Source organism: Chiloscyllium punctatum, chromosome 3, assembly GCF_047496795.1.
Source record: "Chiloscyllium punctatum isolate Juve2018m chromosome 3, sChiPun1.3, whole genome shotgun sequence".
NCBI classification, from domain to species: domain Eukaryota; kingdom Metazoa; phylum Chordata; class Chondrichthyes; order Orectolobiformes; family Hemiscylliidae; genus Chiloscyllium; species Chiloscyllium punctatum.
In genome coordinates this window covers 24616927-24640672 of record NC_092741.1, presented here as the reverse complement: position 1 = coordinate 24640672, position 23746 = coordinate 24616927, and the positions used below count along the sequence as shown (strand labels likewise).

Here is a 23746-nt window from a genome sequence, read left to right as displayed (position 1 = left end):
ATGAGACTGTACTGGGATCATCTGCCGTTTTATTCAATAGGAGTAGGTTTGAAGTGCTGAATGGTCTAATGAGTAGGCCAGTGTTCTGAACACCAGTTCAATAGATAACTCTCTAAGCTCTCTTGTAAGAGGGAACATGTTTTATTGATAATGAGTAGAGGTGCAAGACAATGATCCAAACAATAATATGGTTACAACACAACATGTAGCTCTTCACAAGGAGGGAAAATGTGGTGTTATGCATATCTAACACATTCTGTTTTCTAGCATAACTTCTACCTTTTTTTGTAGACTTTGCCTGCTATTAAAAGGAAATTCCAATTGTAATGCTTCCATTACTTAGTTACACAACTAGTAAATGCTTTACAAACTTCTTTCCTAACCTCACTGGCACCCAGAGCTATATTCATTGAGGTTTTTCTCATTCCTGTTATATCTACAGTTTCCATGATACTTTTATAGCTTCTGTTTCCTTTGCATCTGTTCTGACAACACCACTTCTGTTTTGAGTCCCAAGTATGTTGTTTCTTCTCCATCAAACGTTCCTCTCGGCCTCGTCAATTCCAATTTTCCCACCGTTTTAATTTCCATTAGGTTTTTCTCCATCCCTCCTCAAACCATATTAGGATACAGTTGTCTTTGCCTTCCACCAGCCTTCATATCCTTTTAGTTCATTTCCACCACTTTCATCATGATACTCCCACCAAACCCTCACATTTTACCCAGAAATTCAAAGTGGCTATTCCCTCACCCTGATAAGACTACTTGCTCACCACCACCAACCTCCTCATCTGTGCAAGCATAAGAAATTTTAGTCCCTCTTCCTCCACGCCCCCCCCCCCCCAATCCAGGATGTAAAAACATTCTATCCTGGCAAATCAGTTGTTTACTTCTTCTTCAATTTGATATTCTGTATTTGCTGCTTTTGATATGGTCTTCTGTATATGAGGGAGTCTGAAATCAGATCATTGCTTTGTGGAGCTACAAGTCCATCTGTGATTTTTTCCAGTCACCTCTTGTATACTCTTAGCTTACACTCCACCCCCTAGATTTCTGAAATGAAGCTCTTAAAAACACATCATCTGGTTAGGTGTCTTACAACATCCAGATTCAACACTTTTTTTGATTTCAGCAATTTGGATCATAACTATTTCTCCTGATGTGTTTATTTGCCTTGGTGTGTTACCTACGACTATTTCTGTTTGCACCATCTCCTTATTAGTCCCTATTTTTCCCCTAACTTGTAATCCTAAACCTTTTGAGACCTTTGATATTGTGACACCATTTCCAATAGACTCCCACTTCAAATGCAACTTTCCTGTGGGAGATCTTGGTCTCGCCCCTAGGATATTGAGTGAAACCTGACACGAGATTTCAGTTCATTGTTTGTGGGGAATTAGAGTAGCATCTCTGTACTACAAAGTATTCAAAATTAATTGCCAGGGGTAAAGCTAATCTTAATAGGCTGGTATTGCAAATATCTTTTCAATAATACTTATTACCAAAGAATGTTTTGACCCATTTGATGTAGTTCCAAGTTTGGGAATTATACATACTCGTTCAATATCTAGATAGCCACATAGTATACTGAAGGTAGAAGAAGGCTTTTGAAGTTTTATTTCTAATTGGGTGAATTGGCTCTTACATATAGAGACACTTTATTCCTAAAGTTGCATAATGCTTTTTATTATTATATAGTGTACATACTATTTGGTTTCCAAACTGCTACTTGGGCTACATTCCAGCCTTCTCCCATCTTTCATTGTCTAAATTTATGATAACTCCATTCCCATTTGCACAGTGAGAAAGGTGGCTCAGTGGCCATCTCTGATGCCTCACCATGCCCGAGACGTAGATCTAATTGCACGCTCTGGTGACTATCTTTCTGTGTGGAGTTTGCACGTCCTCCCTGTGTTTGCATGGGTTTCTTCCAGTTTCCTCCCACAGTTCAAAGATGTGCAAGCTAGTTGGATTGGTCATGGGAGATGCAGGATTACAGGGGAGAGTACGCTGGAGTGAGTCTGGGATGCCCTGCGAAGGGGTCAGCATGCACTCAATGGGCTGAGTGGCCCACTTTCACACTGTAGCAATTCAGTGTTTCTATCTTCCCCTTTTTTTTAAAAAAAAAATGCTGTCCAAAATAAAGGGCTGCAGGAATGATCTCATCTGCTCCCCTCTTGGAGCTCAATTATTTGCTTCCCTTTCCAAAAGATCTTCACAATGTCACTCTTCTCCCTCCATTACCCCACCCCCCCCCCCCACAAGAAATATTCACCAGAGGTTGCAGGGAGCAGGAACTAATACTGCAGCTCAGGACAGAGAAGGCTGTGGAAGCACAGCAGGGTCATTTGGTAGCACTTCCAGCAGTGATCGTTGAGCCTAGCTTCCCACGGAATTGTTACATTGTTGCGTTTACTGGCTATCCAATGCTCTAATTATAGACAATAGGTGCAGGAGTAGGCCATTCTGCCCTTCAAGCCAGCACCGCCATTCATTATGATCATGGCTGATCACCCTCAATCAGTATCCTGTTCCTGCCTTATCCCCAGAACCCTTGATTCCACTATCCTTGAGAGCTCTATCCAACTCTTTCTTGAAAGTATCCAGAGACTTGGCCTCCACAGACTTCTGGGGCAGAGCCTTCCATACACCCACCACTCTCTGGGTGAAGAAGTTTCTCCTCCATTCTGTTCTAAGTGGCTTACCCCTTATTTTTAAACTGTCCTCTGGTTTGGGACTCTCCCATCAGCGGAAACGTGCTTCCTGCTTAGAGTGTCCAATCCTTTAATAATCTTGTATGTCTCAATCAATCCCCTCTCAGCCTTCTAAACTCAAGGGTATACAAGCCCAGTTGCTCCAATCTTTCAGTGTAAGATAGTCCTGCCATTCCAGGAATTGACCTCGTGAACTTGCGCTGCACTCCCTCAATAGCCAGAATGTTTTTCCTCAAATTTGGAGACCAAAACAGTGCACAATATTCCAGGTTTGGTCTCACCAGGGCCTTGTACAGCTGCAGAAGGACCTCTTTGCTTCTATACTCAATTCCTCTTGTTATGAAGGCCAGCATGCTATTAGCTTTCTTCACTGCCTGCTGTACCTGCATTCTTGCTTTCATTTGACTGTGTACAAGAACACCAAGATCTTGAACTGCCCCGTTACAACCTAAATGGAGTCAAGTTAAGTAATCTGCCTTCCTGTTCTTGCTACCAAAGTGGATAACCACACATTTACCCATATTAAACTGCATCTGCCATGCATTCGTCTACTCACCTAACCTGTCCTGGTCACCCTGTATTCTCCGAACATCCTCCTCATATTTCATCCTGCCACCCAGCTTTGTGTCATCAGCAAATTTGCTAATATTGTAATTAATGATATAGATGAAGGTATTAAGTCACACTTGCACATGAGACGGAATTAATTATGGTGTAGGGCGCTCTGACCCCTGTAGAACTTCACTGGTCACTAGCTGCCATCCTGAAAAGGGCTGCTTTATCCCCACTCTCTGCCTTCTGCCAGTGAGCACTGTGGCATTGTCACTCACTGGACTAATGTGCTTCAAAATTCAGGAATAAACATTGGTTATCTTTATTTGATCTAGCATGCTTTTTGGAATATCATCAATTTTAATAATCCTTACAGGCGAGATTGAAAGGTTAAAGTGCCCTGCCTTTAAGTGGAACAGTTTCATTGTAATAATTCATTATAATGAACTATCGAGTTTCCGGAGCTTGAGTTTCTCTTCCTGTTTACTTGTTCCTTAGAAATACTTGTATCTCCTGTTCTTGCCTGTCTTTCAGCATCCTTTTAACTTTTTTATTTTGAAGGACATCTGCTAGGAGCCTGTCTTGCAAATAAAATAACACAACCCGCTGGTTGTGCAGATGGTTTTAGCAAGCCAGTAGCTGTGTAGTTGTGTACAATTTAGGCCTAATACCCACTTAGCAGTAAGGTTACATTTGATTCATTAGAAAATGGTGGGTATCCGTAAATAAACCAATGTTGAGCTTTTTCTTTACATTGACCAATAGTTACTTTTTAATTCCATAATGGGAATCCTGAGTCATCTTTAGATTGACTTAATTATACATGGTAACTGTTTAAGGATGTGCATTCTAATATTTTCAAAAAAGGCAATTCAACTTCTAACTATTCTCTTCTATAGAGTCCTTGAAAAATTACATATATACCGCTGAAGCTGATTTTCTTGTAGTTGCTAAACTGTTTGTAGACTTAATCATTAGTTATGATGGCCCGATTTTTGTTTGCTCTTAACTGTGGGCTGAGAGCATGGACAAACCTATTTGGTATTGTGCTGCAGCCCCTGACTCTGTTCTCCTGCCGCCATCCCAATGATTTTTCTCAACTGGGAAGTCTTGCAAGAACCCCAAAGTCTCCACACTCTATGCCTTTAAAATATGTTGGCAAAAAGAAAGAGTGTATGTGGTTCCCTACTATTTTTGATCTGCTTTTTGTACTTCCTACTGTGAAGACTCTGGCATTTCCCCATTATAATTCTCCAGTCTCTGCTACCAAAGGATCAGCAGGTTACTTTTGCACATTAAATAACAACATGCACTAGCCTTGTATGTGTGTTGTGTTTGCCTGTACTTTTGCTTTGAGGCATCTCCGCCATCTCTGGGCCTCTCTTCTGAGAAAGATTTACATAATGCTTTTCATCTTTGCTGAACTTTGTCATGAGACCTAAAGTGACTTCATCTGCACCTTGATAAATCAAATATGTGCTGGAGATTTTACAATATGACACTCCACCTACAATTCACTGTGTTGTCTGACTTTTACAAGGGGGTACATTTTTTTACCAGCAATCATTCAAGTCTGAATTTTGGCAAGTTTCACAAGTGTTTATTTCCATAAGCCCAACAGAATTTTTGGACACTTTTTTTTCCCACAACTTTCATTTAGTTATGCATTACAGTATCTTCTCTCGTCAGAAACATTTTTTTTTATGGGTTTTTCTTATTCAAGGTATTTTTTTAAAAAAAAACCTCCACTTCGTGTTAACTCAGAAACTGGTTCGTTGACCAATCTTTCCAAACTAGTCATTAAATAGAATTGTACTGGTCAGAAGGAGGACACTTTGACCCATATCTGTACTGGATCTGAAAAGTGATCCAGCTAGTCCCATTCTACAGCCCTATCTCGATTTAGCACTCAAAATTCATCAGTTTCCAATGTTTTGAATCATCCTCAAGGAATCGTCCTCCACCACTCTCCCAAGCAACGCATTTCAAATCCTAGCAACTGAATGAAGAGGTTTCTCCTCCTCCTCACCCCTAGTCCTTTCACTGACAATCTTGCAATTGTGATTCCTAGTTACTAAATGTTGGGGATGAAATAAATTATGCAGTGGGTGACTTGCAATTTAGTTAAGTAATTGCGCCCCACAAAGTTATTGACTGTTTATTCATGAGCTCACTGGGAGAGACAAGTTGACCGAATGGTCACAAGTCACTGAGCTGCATAGAGTTGAATAATTGATTTATATTGGTTAGTCATTTAACAATTGGCAAACTGTTAATTGCAGGATAATGAGCAAGGTCGGCACTTTGCCCAGTCACTGTCAGGCACTACATGATGGAGGCTAATTTTGGTTAGTAGTTGATAAGCAAGCATTGGTATACCATAGGGGCTTGCAAAAGAGAAGAATATTCCCACGCAAGGAAAGAATTCATTAATCCGGTAGTAGTACAACTGAAAGTCCACCCGTCTTGCTGAGCCTGGGAAAATAAGAGCTTAGCAAGCAGATACAGATTTAAAATAGTTTCCAGCCTTTTAATATGTGACAAAATGGCTGCTTCAAATCTAACATCACCCACACTAACGTACCAACTAGTAGAAACATAATATCCTTCTTTGCCTTGTCAAAATTGATCGTTAAATTTGGAAATCTTTGGGCAGTCACTTCCTAATCTACTCTCCTCCAAGGAGAATAAGCCAAATTTCTCAAATCTATCATTATATTTAAACTCCCTCTTTTTTTTGTTGTTTTCTCACTCACATGGACTTTCACAATATCCATCTAATTTTCAGATGGACAGACGCTGACTCGCTGACGGAAACGTTGGCCACGTGATCAGGCATTTGTATTCAAGGCTAATAAGTATTTGGGGATGAGGAGAGTTCAAAGTTCATCTAACCGCATGAAGAATTCCACCTACTGTTGGTTCCACTGTAACATGTTTCTTCAACATGAATTGGCTATAATGCAGTTGAAGAATTTAGACCATTATGTGTAGAATGCACACTTTCCTTACTTGTATTGGTTATAACATTATTTCAGTACCATTTGCTTTAAATGATGATGCTGTTTTGCAATTTTCTTAACATGGGATTGCACTGGAATGGAACTATCAAGTTATATTAGAACACACCATTCCTCCCCACTACTTTAATTATAGGACTTGATGTATTACTTCTAATGCAATCTATACTAGCTGGTGGCTGCCTTTATAACACAAGTCATTGATATTCTGGAACTGAATTAGTGGAATATGTGGTATAACAATTAAGTTCTGAAATAAGCTTTAATACAAAATGGTATCCTGCCCTTGATTTGGTGGTATGCTTTTTAAAAAGTCTCTATATAATGCTCAAATTGAGCAAGCTAAATCAAAGTTTAAAAATCTAAGTCCAGTTTGCTTACAATATTACAGCTGATTTACAGGAAGACAACCATGCCATTAGGGAAAATGAAAATGAGCCACTGCATTAGTCTGTGATTGGGGGGAAAAAAAAAACACCCATTTGTAAAACGATTCATTCTTGCATCAGAATGTCTATTTTAAATGAATTTGTTTGAAGCATTATGTTGTTAAAATTGCCTCTACTATTAGAGCACTTATTTTTGTTGATCTGTCCAATAGGTTCAACTAGATATTAATCAAGCAGTATGAATAAGTGTTTCCTGGCATTAAGCCTAAATATGTGCAAAAATAGAAATTGCTGGAGAAAATAAGTACTTGTGGGAAGAAAACAGAGTTAATGTTTTGAGTCCAGTGACATTTGCTCAAACAAACAGTTCTCTATTCATCTAGCTAGTATGTCCTGGACCCCATGTAACTTTACTTTTCTCCATCAGTGTTTACTCCTTTTCCACAGATGCTGAGTGTCACCAGCAATTTGTTTTTGTTTCATGTCTCTCCAATGTCCATAGTTTAGTTTTATTTAAGCCTAAATGTGTTGGTGAAACTCTGTGTGTCTCTGTGTGTCTCTGTGTGTCTCTGTGTGTCTCTGTGTGTCTCTGTGTGTCTCTGTGTGTCTCTGTGTGTCTCTGTGTGTCTCTGTGTGTCTCTGTGTGTCTCTGTGTGTCTCTGTGTGTCTCTGTGTGTCTCTGTGTGTCTCTGTGTGTCTCTGTGTGTCTCTGTGTGTCTCTGTGTGTCTCTGTCTTCTCCTCTTGCACTGTTGATTTCAACATTCAATACACATTTTTTTTCCAGTTGCTTTTTGCACCTGTCAGAGAATACAGCAGAATATAGATTGGAGATTTGGGTAGAGAAATGACAGATGGGATTCAATCAAGGCAAATGCATAGTGATGCATGAAATAACAAAGATTTGAGGGCAGAGCAGTAGATGTGATCTATATGGACTTCAGTAAGGTGTTTGATAAGGTTCCTCATGGGAGACTGATTTGATTGATTTTAGCAAGGTTAGATCTCATGGAATACAGGGAGAACTAGCCATTGGATACAGAACTGGCTCAAAGGTAGAAGACAGAGGGTGGTGGTGGGTTGTTTTTTCAGACTGGAGGCCTGTGACCAGTGCAGTGCCACAGGATTGGTGCTGGGTCCTCTATTTTTTTTTATCATTTACATAAATGATTTGGATGCGAGCATAAGAGGTATAGTTAGTAAGTTTTTTTCAGATGATACCAAAATTGGAGGTGTAGTGGACAGCAAAGAGGGTTACCTCAGATTGAAACAGATGGGCCAATGAGTCGAGAAGTGGCAGATGGTGTTTAATTCAGATAAATGCAAGGTGCTGCATTTTGGGAATGCAAATCTTAGCAGGGCTTTTACACTTAATGGTAAGGTCCTAGAGAGTGTTGCCGAACAAAGAGACCTTGGAGTGCAGGTTCATAGCTCCTTGAAAGTGGAGTCATGTGTAGATAGGATAATGAAGGTGTTTGGTGTGCTTTCCTTTTTATTGGTCAGAGTATTGAGTACAGGTATTGGGAGGTCATGTTGCAGCTGTACAGAACGTTGGTTAGTCCACTGTTGGAATATTGCGTGCAATTCTGGTCTCCTTCCTATCGTAAAGATGTTGTGAAACTTGAAAGGGTTGAGTAAAGATTTACAAAGATGTTGCCAGGGTTGAAGGATTCGAGCTATGAGAAGAGGCTGAACAGGCTGGGGCTGTTTTCCCTGGAGTGTTATTATAGAGGTTTACGAAATTTAAGGGGCATGGATAGGGTAAATAGGAAAAGTCTTTTCCCTGGGGTCAGGGATTCCAGAATTAGAGGGCATAGGTTTAGGGTGAGAGGGGAAAGATATAAAAGCGACCTAAGGGGCAACTTTTTCACGCAGAGGGTGGTACGTGTATGAAATGAGCTGCCAGAGGAAGTGGTGAAGGCTGATACAATTGCAATATTTAAGAGGCATTTGGATGAGAATATGAATAGGAAGGGTTTGAAGCGATATGGGCCGGGTGCTGGCAGGTGAGACTAGATTTTGGTTGGGATATTTGGTTGGCATGGGCAGGTTGGACCAAAGGGTCTGTTTCCATGCTGTACACCTCTATGACTGACTAAGAGCAAACTATACAGTAAATGGTAAAGTCCTGGGGAAAATTTGATGTACAGGGAGATCTGGGTGTTCTGGTCCATTGTACCCTGAAGGTGGTAATGCAGGTTGACCGAATAGTCAAGAAGGCATATGGCATGCTTTCCTTCATTGGACAGGGTATTAAGTGCAAGAGTTGGCAGGTCATCTTACATTTATATAAGACTTTGGTTCAGCCGCATTTGAAATGCTGCGTACAGTTCTGGTCACCACATTACCAAAAGGATATGGATGCTTTGGGTAGGGTGCAGAGCAGGTTCACCAGGATGTTGCCTGGTATGGAGGGTGTTGGGTTGAGTAGGTTAAGATTCCTTCCATTAGAAAGTAGGCGGTTGAGGGGGGACCTGACTGAGGTCTACAAAATAATGAGGTATAGGCAGGGTGGATAGCAAGAAGCTTTTTTTTTCCCCCAAGAGTGGGGGATGCAATAACTGGGATTCATGAGTTCAAGGTGAGAGGAAGTGTTTAAGGGAAATAGCATGGAAATTTCTTTACCACCTCCACTGGCAATGCATTCCAGCAGCCACCACTCTCTGCGTAAAGATGGGCACAATAGCCTCATTTAAGATGTATCTGGACAGATATGTGAATGGGTAGGGATATGCATCCTTAGAAAATAGGTGACAGGTTTAGATAGAGAATCTGATTGGCGCAGTCTGGGAGGGTCAAATGGCCTTTCCTGTGCTGTAATCTTTTTTTTTTGTTATTTTGTTCTTGAAATGAATGCTTTACTGTTGCCTCTGACCAAAATTTTTATTTTTAATCATTTTAATATTATGTAGCTTTGGATTAGTATGCTGTATTGTGTTGGTAATAGAGCTAATACATGCTTATGAGTTAAGAACAGAAGTCAGCCATTTAGCATTCTAGTCAGTACTATTTGCCTAGATCTCAGCTAACAGTTGTAGCCTCAAGTCTACGTTCCTGCAAATCCCAAAACAAATGGTCCCTTGAAACTTAATTTAAGATCCAGAAAGTTTATGCTTGATGTGTACTTCCAAGACAGCTAATCTGACTTTCTAATAGTCGTCTGCCATACCTGTGGTCCCCAGTTGCCCTTTTCCATTTTTATGCATCTTTTTTAAAAACCATTTAATTAAATATTGAATATACATGGTGTTTTAATTCTGTCTAAAAGCATGTTCATTTACTTTTGCTAGTTTTTTCCAAAAAAAAATTAGTGCATAATGGCACAGAACAGTACAGGCCCTTTGGCCCTCAATATTGTGCCAACCTCTTAACTGAAATCAAACTAACCTACATACCCTTTGTTGTACTATCTTCCATGTACCTATCCAAGAGTTGCTTAAATGTCCCTAATGTATCTGACTTTATTACCACCACCTCTGCAGTGCATTCCACACACCAGCCAGTCTGTGTAAAGAACCTAACTTTGACATCTCCTATAAACCTTCTTCCAATCATTGTGATAGCCATTTCTGCCCTGGGAATAAGACTATTCACTCTATCTATGCCTCCCATCTTTTACTCCTCTATCAAATCGCCCCTCCTTCTTTTCTCCAGTGAGAAAAGCCCTAGCTCTCTCAGCTTTATTTCATAAGACATGCCGTCCAGTCCAGGCAGCATTCTGGTAAACTTCCTCTGCACCCTTGCTGAAGCTTCCACATTCTACCTATAATGAGGCGACCGTAACTGAACACAGTATTCCAAGTGTGGTCTAAACAGGAGTTTATAGAGCTGCAGCGTAATCCCCCTGCTAATGAAAGCCAATGCACCATATGCCTTAATGACTCTATTAACTTGGACATGGACTACCAAGATCCCTATGTTAGTCCACACTGCCAAGAATCATGCCTTTAACCCTGTATTCAAATTCGACCTTCCAAAATGATTCTCTTCTCACTCTCTTCCAGTGTCCAAATGTCCCACTGTCTGATAGAATCCTATAGAACATGAGAATCTTTGGAATAAAAGCATATACTGAAGAAACTCAACCAATCCGGCAGCATCAGTGAAGAAAAGCAGGAGTTGACTTTTAGAATTCAATATGACTTCTTCAGAACTGAAAAGGATTGGAAAATGATGGATGTTTTCAAATGCTGATGGCAAAGTGGGAGGAAGTGCAGATGTCCTAAACAAAACTGAAGTTTGAAAGGGAGATCTAATGGTGGTACATGAGGAGAAAATGGGTCTGCTATACTGAGGAAAGCCAACAGGATGAAGTAGCTAATCAAAATGGAGAAGAGAGGTCATTACAATTAAGTTGTGGAACTCTCTGAAGTCCTTGAGGATGTGAAGGCTTCAAGTGGGAAATGAGGTGGTGTTTCTCCAGTTTGCATTGAGCTTCGCAGGAACACAGGCCCCAGATAGAATTGTTAGCATGGGAGCAAGTTTATTTTGTTATTGCAAGCAACTGGAAGGTTGGGACTATTCTTACAAGCAAAGTATTCAGCCAGTCTGCATTTGACCTTGCCAAGTTATAGGAGACTACATTGTGAACAGTGAATACAGTAAACCAATCTAAACATACACAAAACACTGTCTCAGCTGGGAGGTATGTGTGGGGTCTTGGGTAGTGAGGAGGTGGGAGGGGAAAGAGTGTCAGACCACGTGTTATTACCTGGGAATGTGCTGTGGTGCAGAGGAAATGCTGAGAGTGACCGGTATGAATCAGGATGTCATAAATGGAATGATCCCTGCAGAATGGTAACCTTGGAGGTGATGTATCTTTTCCATCTGTCAACAGCATTTTTAAATAAAATGCATTTAGCAAGCTCTTTTGAGTTCTGATTCACTTTCAGACTGTCTACTCAACTCCCTGTCTTGCATATCCCCTAGCACCACATGTCCACACCCCTTCCCCAACCCTGCTAGAACAAAGTTTCTTCAGATGTTGCTTTTATTGTCAGTTTCCAGTATCCACAGTATTTCACTTATCTATATAAGGATCTCAAGTTTGATACCAAGTGCTAACTTAATTTGAGGAGAAAGTGAGGACTGCAGATGCTGGAGATTAGAGCTGAAAATGTGTTGCTGGAAAAGCGCAGCAGGTCAGACAGCATCCAAGGAACAGGAGAATCGACGTTTCGGGCATGAGCCCTTCTTCAGGAATGAGGAAAGTGTGTCCAGCAGGCTAAGATAAAAGGTAGGGAGGAGGGACTTGGGGGAGGGGGTGTTGGAAATGCGATGGGTGGAAGGAGGTTAAGGTGAGGGTAATAGGCCAGAGTGTGGTGGGGACGGAGAGGTCAGGAAGAAGATTGCAGATTAGGAAGGCGGTGCTGAGTTCGAGGGATTTGACTGAGACCAGGTGGGGGGAGGGGAAATGAGGAAACTGGTGAAATGAGTTCATCCCTTGTGGTTGGAGGGTTCCCAGGTGGAAGATGAGGCGCTCTTCCTCCAACCGTCGCGTTACTATGGTCTGGCAATGGAGGAGTCCAAGGACTTGCATGCCCTTGGTGGAGTGGGAGGGGGAGTTGAAGTGTTGAGCCACGGGGTGGTTGGGTTGGTTGGTCCGGGTGTCCCAGAAGTGTTCTCTGAAATGTTCCGCAAGTAGGCGGCCTGTCTCCCCAATATCGAGGAGGCCACATCGGGTGCAGCGGATGCAGTAAATGTGTGTGGAGGTGCAGGTGAATTTGTGGCAGATATGGAAGTGTCCCCTGGGGCCTTGGAAGGAAGTAAGGGGGGAGGTGTGGGCGCAAGTTTTTTGCATTCCTTGCGGTTGCAGGGGAAGGTGCTGGGAGTGGAGGTTGGGTTGGTGGGGGGTGTGGACCTGACCAGGGAGTCACGGAGGGAGTGGTCTTTTCGGAACGCTGATAGGGGAGGGGAGGGAAATATATCCCTGGTGGTGGGGTCTGTTTGGAGGTGGCGGGAATGACAGTGGATGATACGCTGTACATGGAGGTTGATGGGGTGGTAGGTGAGGACCAGTGGGGTTCTGGCCTGATGGCGGTCGGAGGAGCGGGATGCCCTCCACTGCATCTCTTCCACTTCCTGCTGAGGTCCAGTGGGGAAATCACAGGCATGATCTGTGGTGCTTTTTTTTTCAAACGTTTGGACCGAAGGGTGTGTTTCCCTATTGTGCAGCTCTGACTTACGGAAGCATACAGATGCAGGAAGGCTACCAATAGGCACCAAGCCAACTTCGAGTTGGTGCTTCTGGGTGTTGAAGAGATCAAGCTTGCCACAAACCTTGATTTTTATTTTAAAGCTCTTGTATGCATTGTAAATAATGGGACATGGCCATTTTGTGTGTTTTATCAAATTGCCTACCTGTTGGTTTTAAAAATAGTTTTGCTGACCCTTTGAAAAATATTGCTGATTACACTTAGAAATAATGACCAGGTCGCAATTGATTTTTTTGTCTGAAATTTGGCTATGAAACCTGCCCATATCCGGTCAGGTGTTAAAGAGTATGCAACACCTAGCTTGTTGTTCTTGGGCAAGCTTTCATTGAAGTACAGCTAGTTGCTAATTTGATCTGCAAGCTTAATGTCAAACCTCCCAGCAGACGCAGTTTCCTTTGGGATGCATATTACTTCCTGGAACATTGTAAATATGAAAAGAGTCGGAGTTTATCATTCATCACTTGTAGTAAGGGAAGTAATATCAGTCAGAATTCTGTTATGCTTTTGTATTAATTTGTAATGCTTTATTCTTAAGTGTGCAATTCACACAACACTTTGCTGTAAGTCTGTGGTCTGTGGACCCCAAGCTTCCAATAACGCTTGTTTTTGTTAATCGCCCTCGAAGTCAATTGCTCCCATGGATCCCAGTTATGCTATAGTTGATGGGTTATGTGGAACAGTCCACAGACACTTGATGCCCACTCTCCAGTATTCTGACCATGCCCCCCTCCACTAATATAATGATGCTTTTGTCCCGAAATGAAAAAACATAGCTTTTGTTTTTGCTCTTGTTCTCTCCTGGTTCCATCTGATTTCTTTTCTCTTTTGACTTCACTCTTTCCTTTTCTGGGGGTGCTATCCACCAATATCCACTACAAAGCCACCAACTCTGTTTGCTTGACTGTACTCTAGCACATCCTGCTTATTGTAAGAGTTCCATTTTTTTTAATATATTCATTCACTGGATGAGGGAATCACTGACTGGGCAACTATTTGTAGCCCATCCCTAATTGCTCAGAGGGCAGTTAAGAGTTACACTCATTTGTGGGTCTGGAGTCCTATGTAGGCCAGACCAGGAAAGGATGGCAGTTCCGTTCCCTAAAGGGCATTGGTGAACCGGGTAGGTGTTTTTTTTTTTTCTGACAATGGATGATGGTTTCATGGTCGTCATTTGACTCTTAATTCCAGATTTGTGGATTTTGAATTCAAATTCCACCATCTAAAGACTGATCAGGGATAGTCAACTTGGCTTTGTGTGTGGGAAATCATGTCTCTCAAACTTGATTGAATATTTTTTTGGTCAAAGAAGATTGATGAAGGCTGCGCGGTAGATGTGATCTATATGGACTTCAGTAAGGCATTCAATAAGGTTCCCCATGGGAGTCTGGTGAGCAAGGTTAGATCTCATGGAATACAGGGACAACTAGCCATTTGAATATAGAACTGGCTCAAAGGTAGAAGACCAGATGGTTGTAGTGGAAGGTTGTTTTTCAGACTGGAGGCCTGTGACCAGTGGAGTGCCACAAGGATCGGTGCTGGGTCCTCTACTTTTTGTCATTTTACATAAATGATTTGGATGCGAGCATAAGAGGTACAATTCATCAGTTTGCAGATGACACCAAAATTGGAGGTGTAGTGGACAGCAAAGAGGCGGTGGGGGGGGGGGGGGGGGGGAAAGAGTCCAGAACAAGTGGGCATAGATTTAGGGTGATAGGGGAAAGATATAAAAGAGACCTCAGGGGCAATGTTTTCACTGAGGGTGGTAAGTGTAAGGAATGAGCTGCCCAGAGGAAGTGGTGGAGGCTGGTACAATTACAACATTTAAAAGGTGTTTGAATGGGTATATGAATAGGAAGGGTTTGGAGGGATATGGGCTTGGTGCTGGCAGGTGGGACTAGATTGGGTTGTGATATCTGGTCAACATGGACAGGTCTGTTTCCATCCTGTATATCTCTGACTCTGTCTACCGTGGTGGATTTGAAACCCGGTCCCAGAACATTAAATTTGGTCTCGGAATTAACAATTCAACAATTATACCGCTCAGCCATTTGCTATACACACAGACCCACCTCCAAATAAAGGATGGTGACTTTTAATGGTGCAAAAAGCACTTGAAATGCTTGGAAGGTATTGCCTTAATTGGTGTTTGGCCATCTGACCCCTCAGCACAGCCGTTCCTAGCTGCATTGCATCTTGCTCCTTCACACGAAGTAATTGTTACTCTTTCCCCAATGCCCATTGTAAACCCTCATCTTCCTAATTCTTCACTGGAAGACCATCACATACAGGCAAGCCTTTGAACAAAATGTGAGGACTAACTTTTTTGCTAGTAATCTCCAAAAGTATACAGAGAGCAAACAAATAAGTTGTATGTCTTTTCTATTTTTCTAGAATTAAAAGCTGATTTTGCATGCTGAGCATCAAGTATTGTATAGCATTATCCAGCTATAATCTGCTGGAACTGGGTCTCCGTTACATCCTGACTGGCTCACTGTGCCAAACAACAGGCTTAGTTGGGTACAAGTGAGGTTCCTCCTGCTTATCGTCCTCCACCTCTTCCTGAGAACTGCTCCATGTTCTTGGTTTCTCTATATCCATTATGTTCCCTTTTATGTGCTCCAGTTGTACAGAGAACCAATTAGGAAAGTGTGACATAGCCTGTCCAGAGTGTGTGTGTTTTTTTTTGGCTCCATCACACTACTCCAAGCAGCAGAACTGCATCCTGTTGTCAGCTATACCTGGTCAAACATCGTGTAGTATTTCATCTACTGGTAGCCTCTGTCAGGGGCTTCAGCAACTGTTATCAACAGTGGTCACAGTAGGTGGCCGTTCTCCTCCACTTGCAAGGCATTTGGGCTCTTGAATGTGGCTGGATCACTAGACTTCTCCAGCATGTAGAAGTCATGGCAACCCCTAAGCTATAGAGAATCCTCTTTTTTTTTAAAACTTTGGCTGAGGTGCCAATGAATAAAAAGGCATGACGCTGGAAAGCATTGCAATGTAAAGCTGAGATACTGAGACCATTTAGCGAGTGTCCTTAAATTGAGGGAGCTTTGGAAAATTGTGTCCATGATCCCCCAATCAATTTTTAATACTTGCATAGAAAACTGCTGTAAATAAGAGGGAGGAGTTAGGGCTTGATTAGGAGTGTGCCAGGCTATCACTGGTGTTGTCTTTTGGAATCCTGATACAGCAACATAAAAAGAACATAATCATGCTGGTGACTGTGGGAATGGAGTAGGAAGAGACGATGCTTTGTGGAAGCTGGTGGGGTGGATACCCATCATGGTTTTAAGGAGTGAGAGCAGAAATAAATGAAATTGAACAGACCCGTTACCATGTGGAAAATCCTCCATTTAAAGGAAACAGATACTTGTTGGTGATAGGCATGATTTTGCTGGATCATTACCATTAGATCTTTCTGATTAATTCTCTTTTTAATCTTTTTAAAAATTTTATTATGGTTAAAATGAGACTCTTTTCAGAAGGTCTTTGAGGCACGTGCTTAGTGAGAGCTGGAGTAATGTGCAGACCAGAGTGGGTAGGATTTGGTTTCCCATCCTGAGTATATTAGCCAACAGATTAAGTTTTCAATACTAACTTCTGTGTTTGTTGTAGTCCTCAAATGATAGGTGAGAAGATTCTTGCAGAGTGCAAACCTGTATTTTTGTTTTTGTGATTGGTATTGACTCATGACCTCTGGATGCTACTATGATATTTGTATCGCACCAAAAATTAGAAATATTCTGTCTTCTGTTGTCAAATGTGGTTTTGAGTACTTGTATAATTCAAATATAATTCATTTGCCTGTGTTTTTTTTCCTGTTCCCAGGTTCATGCCTACATTATCAGTGCCTTACGAAAAGAGATGCCAGCTGTGTTTGGCAAAGACAGTAAGAAAAAAGAACTAATCAACAGCCTTGGAGATATTTATGCCCGGATTGAACGAGAGCATCAGATATCCCCTGGGGATTTTCCTAACACTAAGAAAATGCAGGTAGCAGAGTTTTTATTTTAACATTCTTTTAATATTGTTATTTGGCACAATACCATGTGATACAAATTTATTGCATCTTTTGTACTGAAATGTCAGATTACATACACTTTTGACAGTTTATATACTTTGTACTCTTGGAAAGCATTATCCATGTAACAGTCAAATAGTCAAGTGTACTATCTGTTATTGAAGAAAAAGCATTTATCAAAGATTAAAAAGTCTTGAGAGATGTTTGTTCATTTTTATGTTCATTGTTTTCTTTTTAAAATCCAAAATTGCCACCAATGCAAGATTAGCACTGCTGTATTAAACTTGTTTTAGTATATTATTTTTAACAGGAATGCACAAATGAAAATGTGGCAACTGTGTAATTATTGGATATTTAATCAATATCCAACTAGTTAATTTAATCGCCTTTTTTTTTTCTTGCATGTTAGAAGTGCAGGTAGTTCTTCCATAACGTGATTCAGAAAAAAAATCACGCTTTAGAATCAGCGTTTGGTGTTGGCGATGTAATTGCGTTACAGCCAATACGTTTTAAACGTTTACGCTTTAGAAAGTGTTCCTAATTTGTTAATTGCACTACCATGAATTTGCATTAACGAAACATCCATTATAACAGAACAATCTGTACATCAACAATCTGTAAATCAGACTTGTTGGGCCGAAGGGCCTGTTTCCACACTGTAAGTAATCTAATCTAATCTTAAAAAAAAGTAATCTAATCAAACATATGAATTAGGAGCCAAAGCTGGCCACTCTGCCTGCTTGACTTTTTCTGCCATTCAGTTAGATCATGGCTGATCTGATTTACTCTCATGTTTCCCCTCCTACCACTAGATTTCATCTTATTTCTTCCCCCCCCCCCCCCAGAGTTGCTTCCTGTATGTCAGTGCCATGGCCAATTAGCTCATCCATAAAGAAAATGTCAAATGTGTTGGGCAATAGCAAAGAATGATGCTCCTGTCCGGCATCCCCTTGCCTGCTTCACTTGAAGTCACAGCCTCCTGTCCCTCATGACTGAATCAGAAGATCTTATCCTAAGGAATGTCACTGTCTTTTGGAGTAAAGTGTCGAGCTAACCTATCTATCCCTGGACTGCTGCAGTATCTGCAGGTTAACCCAACTCCATAACTGAGCTGAAGTTCCTGCTGGTTGATTTTGAAATTGCAAGCTTATGGAGCATTGCTCCCTCATTACCTAATGTCACCTTTCCAATAAACTTGTTGGACCATGACTTGGTGTTCTGTGACTTCTGACTTCATCCAACACTAGCACCTCCACATCCTGGATCTCACAGGCATCCAAACGTTCCCAATTTCGACAGTCGCAGCATGGGCGGCACAGTGGTACAGTGGTTAGCACTGCTGCCTCACAGGTACCAGAAACCCGGGTTCAATTCCCGCCTCAGGCGACTGACTGTGTGGAGTTTGCACGTTCTCCCCGTGTCTGCGTGGGTTTCCTCCGGGTGCTCCGGTTTCCTCCCACAGTCCAAAGATGTGCAGGTCAGGTGAATTGGCCATGCTAAATTGCCTGTAGTGTTAGGTAAGGGGTAAGTGTAGGGGTATGGGTGGGTTGCGCGTCGGTGTGGACTTGTTGGGCCGAAGGGCCTGTTTCCACACTGTAAGTAATCTAATCTAATATCACCTGCCCTGCCTTATCTAGTATGTGCTAATTATAGTTAATACAACCTACGCCTCCCAAATTGTTTTAGCATTGCCAGTAATCTTTATAATGATGAAGTGATATAATTGTTTTCTGAACATAACCAGTATCTGATTTTAATCTGCACAAAATTGGGAATTAAATGCTGAAAATGTAAAATGTACTCCACTTTCCTTGAACTCCTTACTCGGTGCACTTTTTTTTTCTTGCAGTAAAGCTTACTGGAAACACCTCCTTTCCCCATATGTGCTAAATTCTTAGATATTACCCACTCTACTGCCTTCCTCAGGCAAAGGCACCCTCCCACTGCCTGTACTTTATTGCCAATCAATAAAATTGGCTTCTGGCAGTTTGGTTTGTAGAATCCTAGAATAGAATAGGCTGCAGAAAATGTACATGTTGGAAAAACCTTGTGTATTACTACAAAGCTGAACATTCCTCTATTGAATCAAGAGTAAGTTTACAGAATACAGGGACTTGAATGAGCCAAAGTTTGTTAGGAGTGAGATGGGAATCAGGTCAGCAAAGTCCATAGAAGTGATAAAGGCATAGGAGTATTTCTGCAATAATTGAATTGAGCTATCAAAATTTCATAGTATTTGTGAGAAACACTGCAATCAGGAGTCTAATGCTGTTACAGATTATAGTACATGGTTTAAGATTTTAATTTCACAACTGATTTGTAGTTCCCTTGATGTGTGTCCTTTTGGTGCAAATCCAAGTTGCTGTACTCCTTGCATGAGCAGGGAGTCCTCACCATGCTCTAGTTAATTATGTCCTGTTTTTGATTTCAGGATCTACTGCAGGTGCAAGATTTTGCAAAGTTTCAGCCACTAAAGCTTAAACTTTTGGAGACAGTCGATGACATGTTGGGGAATGACATTGCTCAGCTTATGACCCTAGTACGTCAGGAGGAAACCCAGCGGCCTGTCCAGATTGTGAAAGGTGGGGCCTTTGAAGGCACAATAAATGGCCCATTTGGGCATGGATATGGTGAAGGGGCTGGCGAGGGCATTGATGACCTGGAATGGGTTGTGATCCGAGATAAGCCAAGCTATGATGAGATTTTCTACACCCTCTCTCCCATCAATGGGAAAGTCACTGGAGCGAATGCAAAGAAGGAGATGGTAAAATCCAAGCTTCCAAACACTGTGCTGGGAAAAATTTGGAAGCTGGCAGACATAGATAAGGATGGCATGTTGGATGATGAGGAGTTTGCATTGGCTAATCACTTAATTAAGGTTAAACTGGAAGGTCATGAGCTACCCAGTGAAATTCCACAGCACTTGATTCCACCATCAAAGAGAAAGCTAGCTGAGTGATACTGAATAGTGATTATCTAGTCTCCGAGGAAGACAAAGACTGGAATGTAGACAGTTTTGAAGTCTTGATACCTAAGTTAGGCAGGTAGACAAAATGATGTAACAAAAAGCTTTTGCATAGTAAAATACTTCTTTCCACTATGTAGATGGGAGAAAATCAAATTTTAATTAGGAAACATGTATTCCATAAAAATGTAATCACTAAAATGATCTGAGAATGAAAGCATTTCTGTCTTTCCTTTTTTTTTAAAAAGCATGTTGTTGTAACCTGAGGTCATTGTATACTGTTGCATTCCTAGGCATCTTTCTATCATTAACGTTTTGTTTCAGAAGCCGTAAATCTGAGCTCTAAAGGTAATATATTGCCTGATTTATCATTGTTATCTTTCAAGGTATGAGGTCCCATCACTTTCTTCTCTTCTGCACCTATCGTGTTGAAATATTCTAAGGTGTCACCTCGAATGCAAGGAGTTGTATAGAAATTCAAGTTGTCCATTTTTTTATCAGGAAGCTGGGATTTTATTTTATCCACATTTAGCACTGTAGTGAATAACTGGGGTTAGCCCTGTTTTTCACTTGAAAAGAACAGATGTTTTTATAAATATAGTTTGCTTTATTGCCTCATATTTTGCAGCTTCTGAATCATGGTTTAGTATTTACCTGATCAGTGATCTTTGGGTAGGTCAATGTTGCAAATATTACAAAAAGCACTCCAGTGTCGAACCAAATGTTGCCGCGTATGAAAGTATTTTCAGGACTTTCTGGACACAGTTTAGAGACTTTACTGTGTCCTGTTGGGAGGGGTTCCTATTTTGTTCAGTCATTTGTAACTTTGCTGTGACTTGTCAGTAGCAGTTGATCCATTTTATGTGGCTTGTATGGTGACTGTATAAAGTAAGAGGTTATAACATTGGCAAAGAAAAACTGAACCAAACTCCATCGTGTGAAGAACTGTGAATTGTATATTTAAATATTTTCTATATAATTGCATTTGCGTGCACACCTACGTATTTAAGCAAAACATGAAAATAACTGCATCCACCAGTTAAATGCATTCATGTTAAAATGCTGTATTTTGGTATACTGATGCCTTTAACTGTGTATGTGTAGCTGTTTTGCTCACATGTCACCTTTCCTTTTATGCTTTGCTTTGTACATTTTTTTTTGTTTTAATTCAAGATTTCTAGTCCTTGTACTTTTACTTTTTCAAAAAAAAAAGTGCTCTATACAATCTCTTTCATTGTGGTTGTATCGAAGACTATGGCACTGTTTCTAAGTATTGTTTGTCTAGTATTCACGTTTTTTTTGTGACTAAATTTTTGTTTTTTTTTCTCAAGTCTTGTCTTGTCAAAACTTGCTCTAGTGAATCAATGCTGAGAGATATTGAAAGTATGTAGTAAATCCCAGAAATACAGTAAGTTTTTTTTGTGAGCTTTACTGAGTGGATTTTAAGCTGCCTCATCTTCAAATGTTAGTCTTATGACCTCTTGCTGATATGCTATCCAAATGCTGACTGTGACACTTGTGTGAAAAATTGTAACTACTCTGTTCACGTCGCAGTGCAGCTACTGAAAGTTTAACAAATCTACAACCTGTAAGAATATGCTATCCATGTATTTTCAGAAAAACTGAAAAGTCGATCATCTAACAGAAATGTCCCCAAATAATGCACCAAACATTGAACTGAAATCTCTTGTTTAAATTGCTCAACTCCATCCATAATCTAATTAAAGTGCAATTAAGAAACAATGCACATCTCCCATCAAAAGGGGAAAAGCAAATAAGTTTATACTTGAGTCATCAATGGGAGTCATTGGCTCCCAGCTTACATGAGTACATTAATGTGGATAGTACAATTTGACTCTTCAATATTTAATATTAAAATTGAGATTCATGGGAACTTCAACCTCTTGCACCATTTTAAGCCATTTGTTTTTAAATTCCAAAGAGGATCATTTTTCAATTTAACTACAGATTATCCATAAATTAATGTTCCCATTGGGAACCTAGAGGTGGCGAGTTTCTCTGGATGCTCAGACAGCAGAGGGAAGAACCAGAAATTTGAACAAGCAGTATTCTGCACTTAAAGCTTTTCAAGTAAATCCTAAGGGAATTTATTTTGTAGTTGGATGGAGGGGGTCGAATGAAATTAGTTCTTGTTTTTGTAGAACTACTAATTTAAATATCTGAATATTTGGAAGGTATTAGTTGTAAAGAACCTGTGGAAGATACAGACTAATTAAACCAAGTATCTTTTTTTCTATGATTCATGCTATTAATGTTTTGAGTGATATCGTTGGGTTAGCCCAACACTGTAGTGGGGATGTGTGCAATCTATGTACTGGGAAACGTTCACCAAAAGTCTTTTTTAATACATTGCATTGCTTTTTTTCTTTTTGTTTTGACATTGCAACATTCTGCTCATTTTGATCTTGTGAACAGGGTGTCTGAACTAACTGCTGACACAATTCTTTAGAACTGTAAGAAAGTAGTCCAGGCACTGTTACTTGGGTGATGCTGTTTAGTTTTTCAGGGAGCTGGTGGTGCAGATTGAAACACACACAATTTGAGGTCAATTCACTGAATCGGAATGACGAGGTATGCTTGCGTCCTTTGTTTCCCCAGCAATATATGATTTAAGCACTTTCCAGTTAAATGGTTATTCTTATATTCGTGTGATCCAAATAATTTGGTCTTTTGACTAGAATGTAAGACAATTTCAAAATCCTACATGTCAGTTGTATTCTTACATTTAGGCATTATTGTAAATCATGCAGATTGAGAGTTAAGATTTCCTTTTGGTTACTATGTCAAATGAAATTTTTTAATGTATTCTTTTAAACAAATGTATGGGCAACATGGGGTGTTTTGACAAAGCCACATTCTCCGGTTTTCTTTTGCTTTTTTTCTTCTGGAGTAAAGTTCAAGGATCGATGAATAATGGTTTAATCTTCTGACCATCAGTAAATGCCTGACTCTATATTTCCCACGAGCTTTAGTGTAAACACATTGAGCAGTTCCTTGGTGCTCTTCTCAGAACAACAAATAAGCATATATGGATCCCTAGCTTTCATTTATAGTAAGGATGTAAGAGAATTTTTGTCTTTTAGTCAAGTATTCCGCTAATGTGAAATACTCTAGTCCAACAATTAACCATATTGTACTGGGTGCTGTCTTTGCTTAAGTTGCTGCTTGTGAAAAGATTGCTACTGAATTTTGGTATCAAACTTTTATGAAGCAAAAATCTACTGATTTATCTGCCAGATTTTAAGGAAAGTCCATGTACTGTTGTTGAATGGAGGATACGTCTTCCTCTATATGCTGTGGCTGGCTTTATTGGCTTGTTTTTAAAAATACATGTACATTTGTAAAATTGTTTCAAATTCATAGCTTTTGCTCACTTTGTCTATTGGTTACGCTTCCTAAAAATTGTTGTCTCCCCAGCATTCAGTTTGTTGTAGGTTTAAAAAAGAAACCAGTTATGAATTTAATAGTAAATCAGACACCGCTTTATTGACAAAAGCTTTTGGGAGAAGCTGGACACCAAAGGGATTTCCAAGCTGCTTGCTAATTGCAGGCAAGTGCTGAGATTTTGTGTATTTTTGTGTTCCACCCCCTTTCCTGATCGTCTATAGAAAAACCTCACTGTTCCAGGTGCCTCGCAAAGCAGGTGATAGTTAGTGCCACTTCCGATCTCTCTCTCTCTCATCAGAATTGCTTGTGCAGCATTCTATTTGCAGCAGTGAGTTTTCATACAGCGCTTGACTTTTCACCCTTTTTTTTATTTTCTGTCTTCAAGTTCAAATAGCTCCTTCTCTGGTATACTCCTTTTTGGATCCAAATTTCAAAATGGGTTGGATGCGAAGCTGTTTTAG

The 23746-nt window shown here is 40.5% G+C and overlaps 1 protein-coding gene across 1 annotated transcript in view; it reads left to right on the top strand.

Annotated features, from left to right (window-relative positions):
• The window catches only part of LOC140456970 (EH domain-containing protein 3), a 69602-nt gene extending 49508 nt beyond the window's left edge, over window positions 1–20094 (top strand). The window contains exons 5-6 of the mRNA XM_072550838.1: window positions 16720–16884; window positions 19344–20094. Coding sequence (XP_072406939.1) covers window positions 16720–16884; window positions 19344–19871 — 693 coding nt within the window. The 3' untranslated portion in view covers window positions 19872–20094. The remainder of the gene's footprint in view (window positions 1–16719; window positions 16885–19343) is intronic.
• Window positions 20095–23746: the final 3652 nt, after the last annotated feature.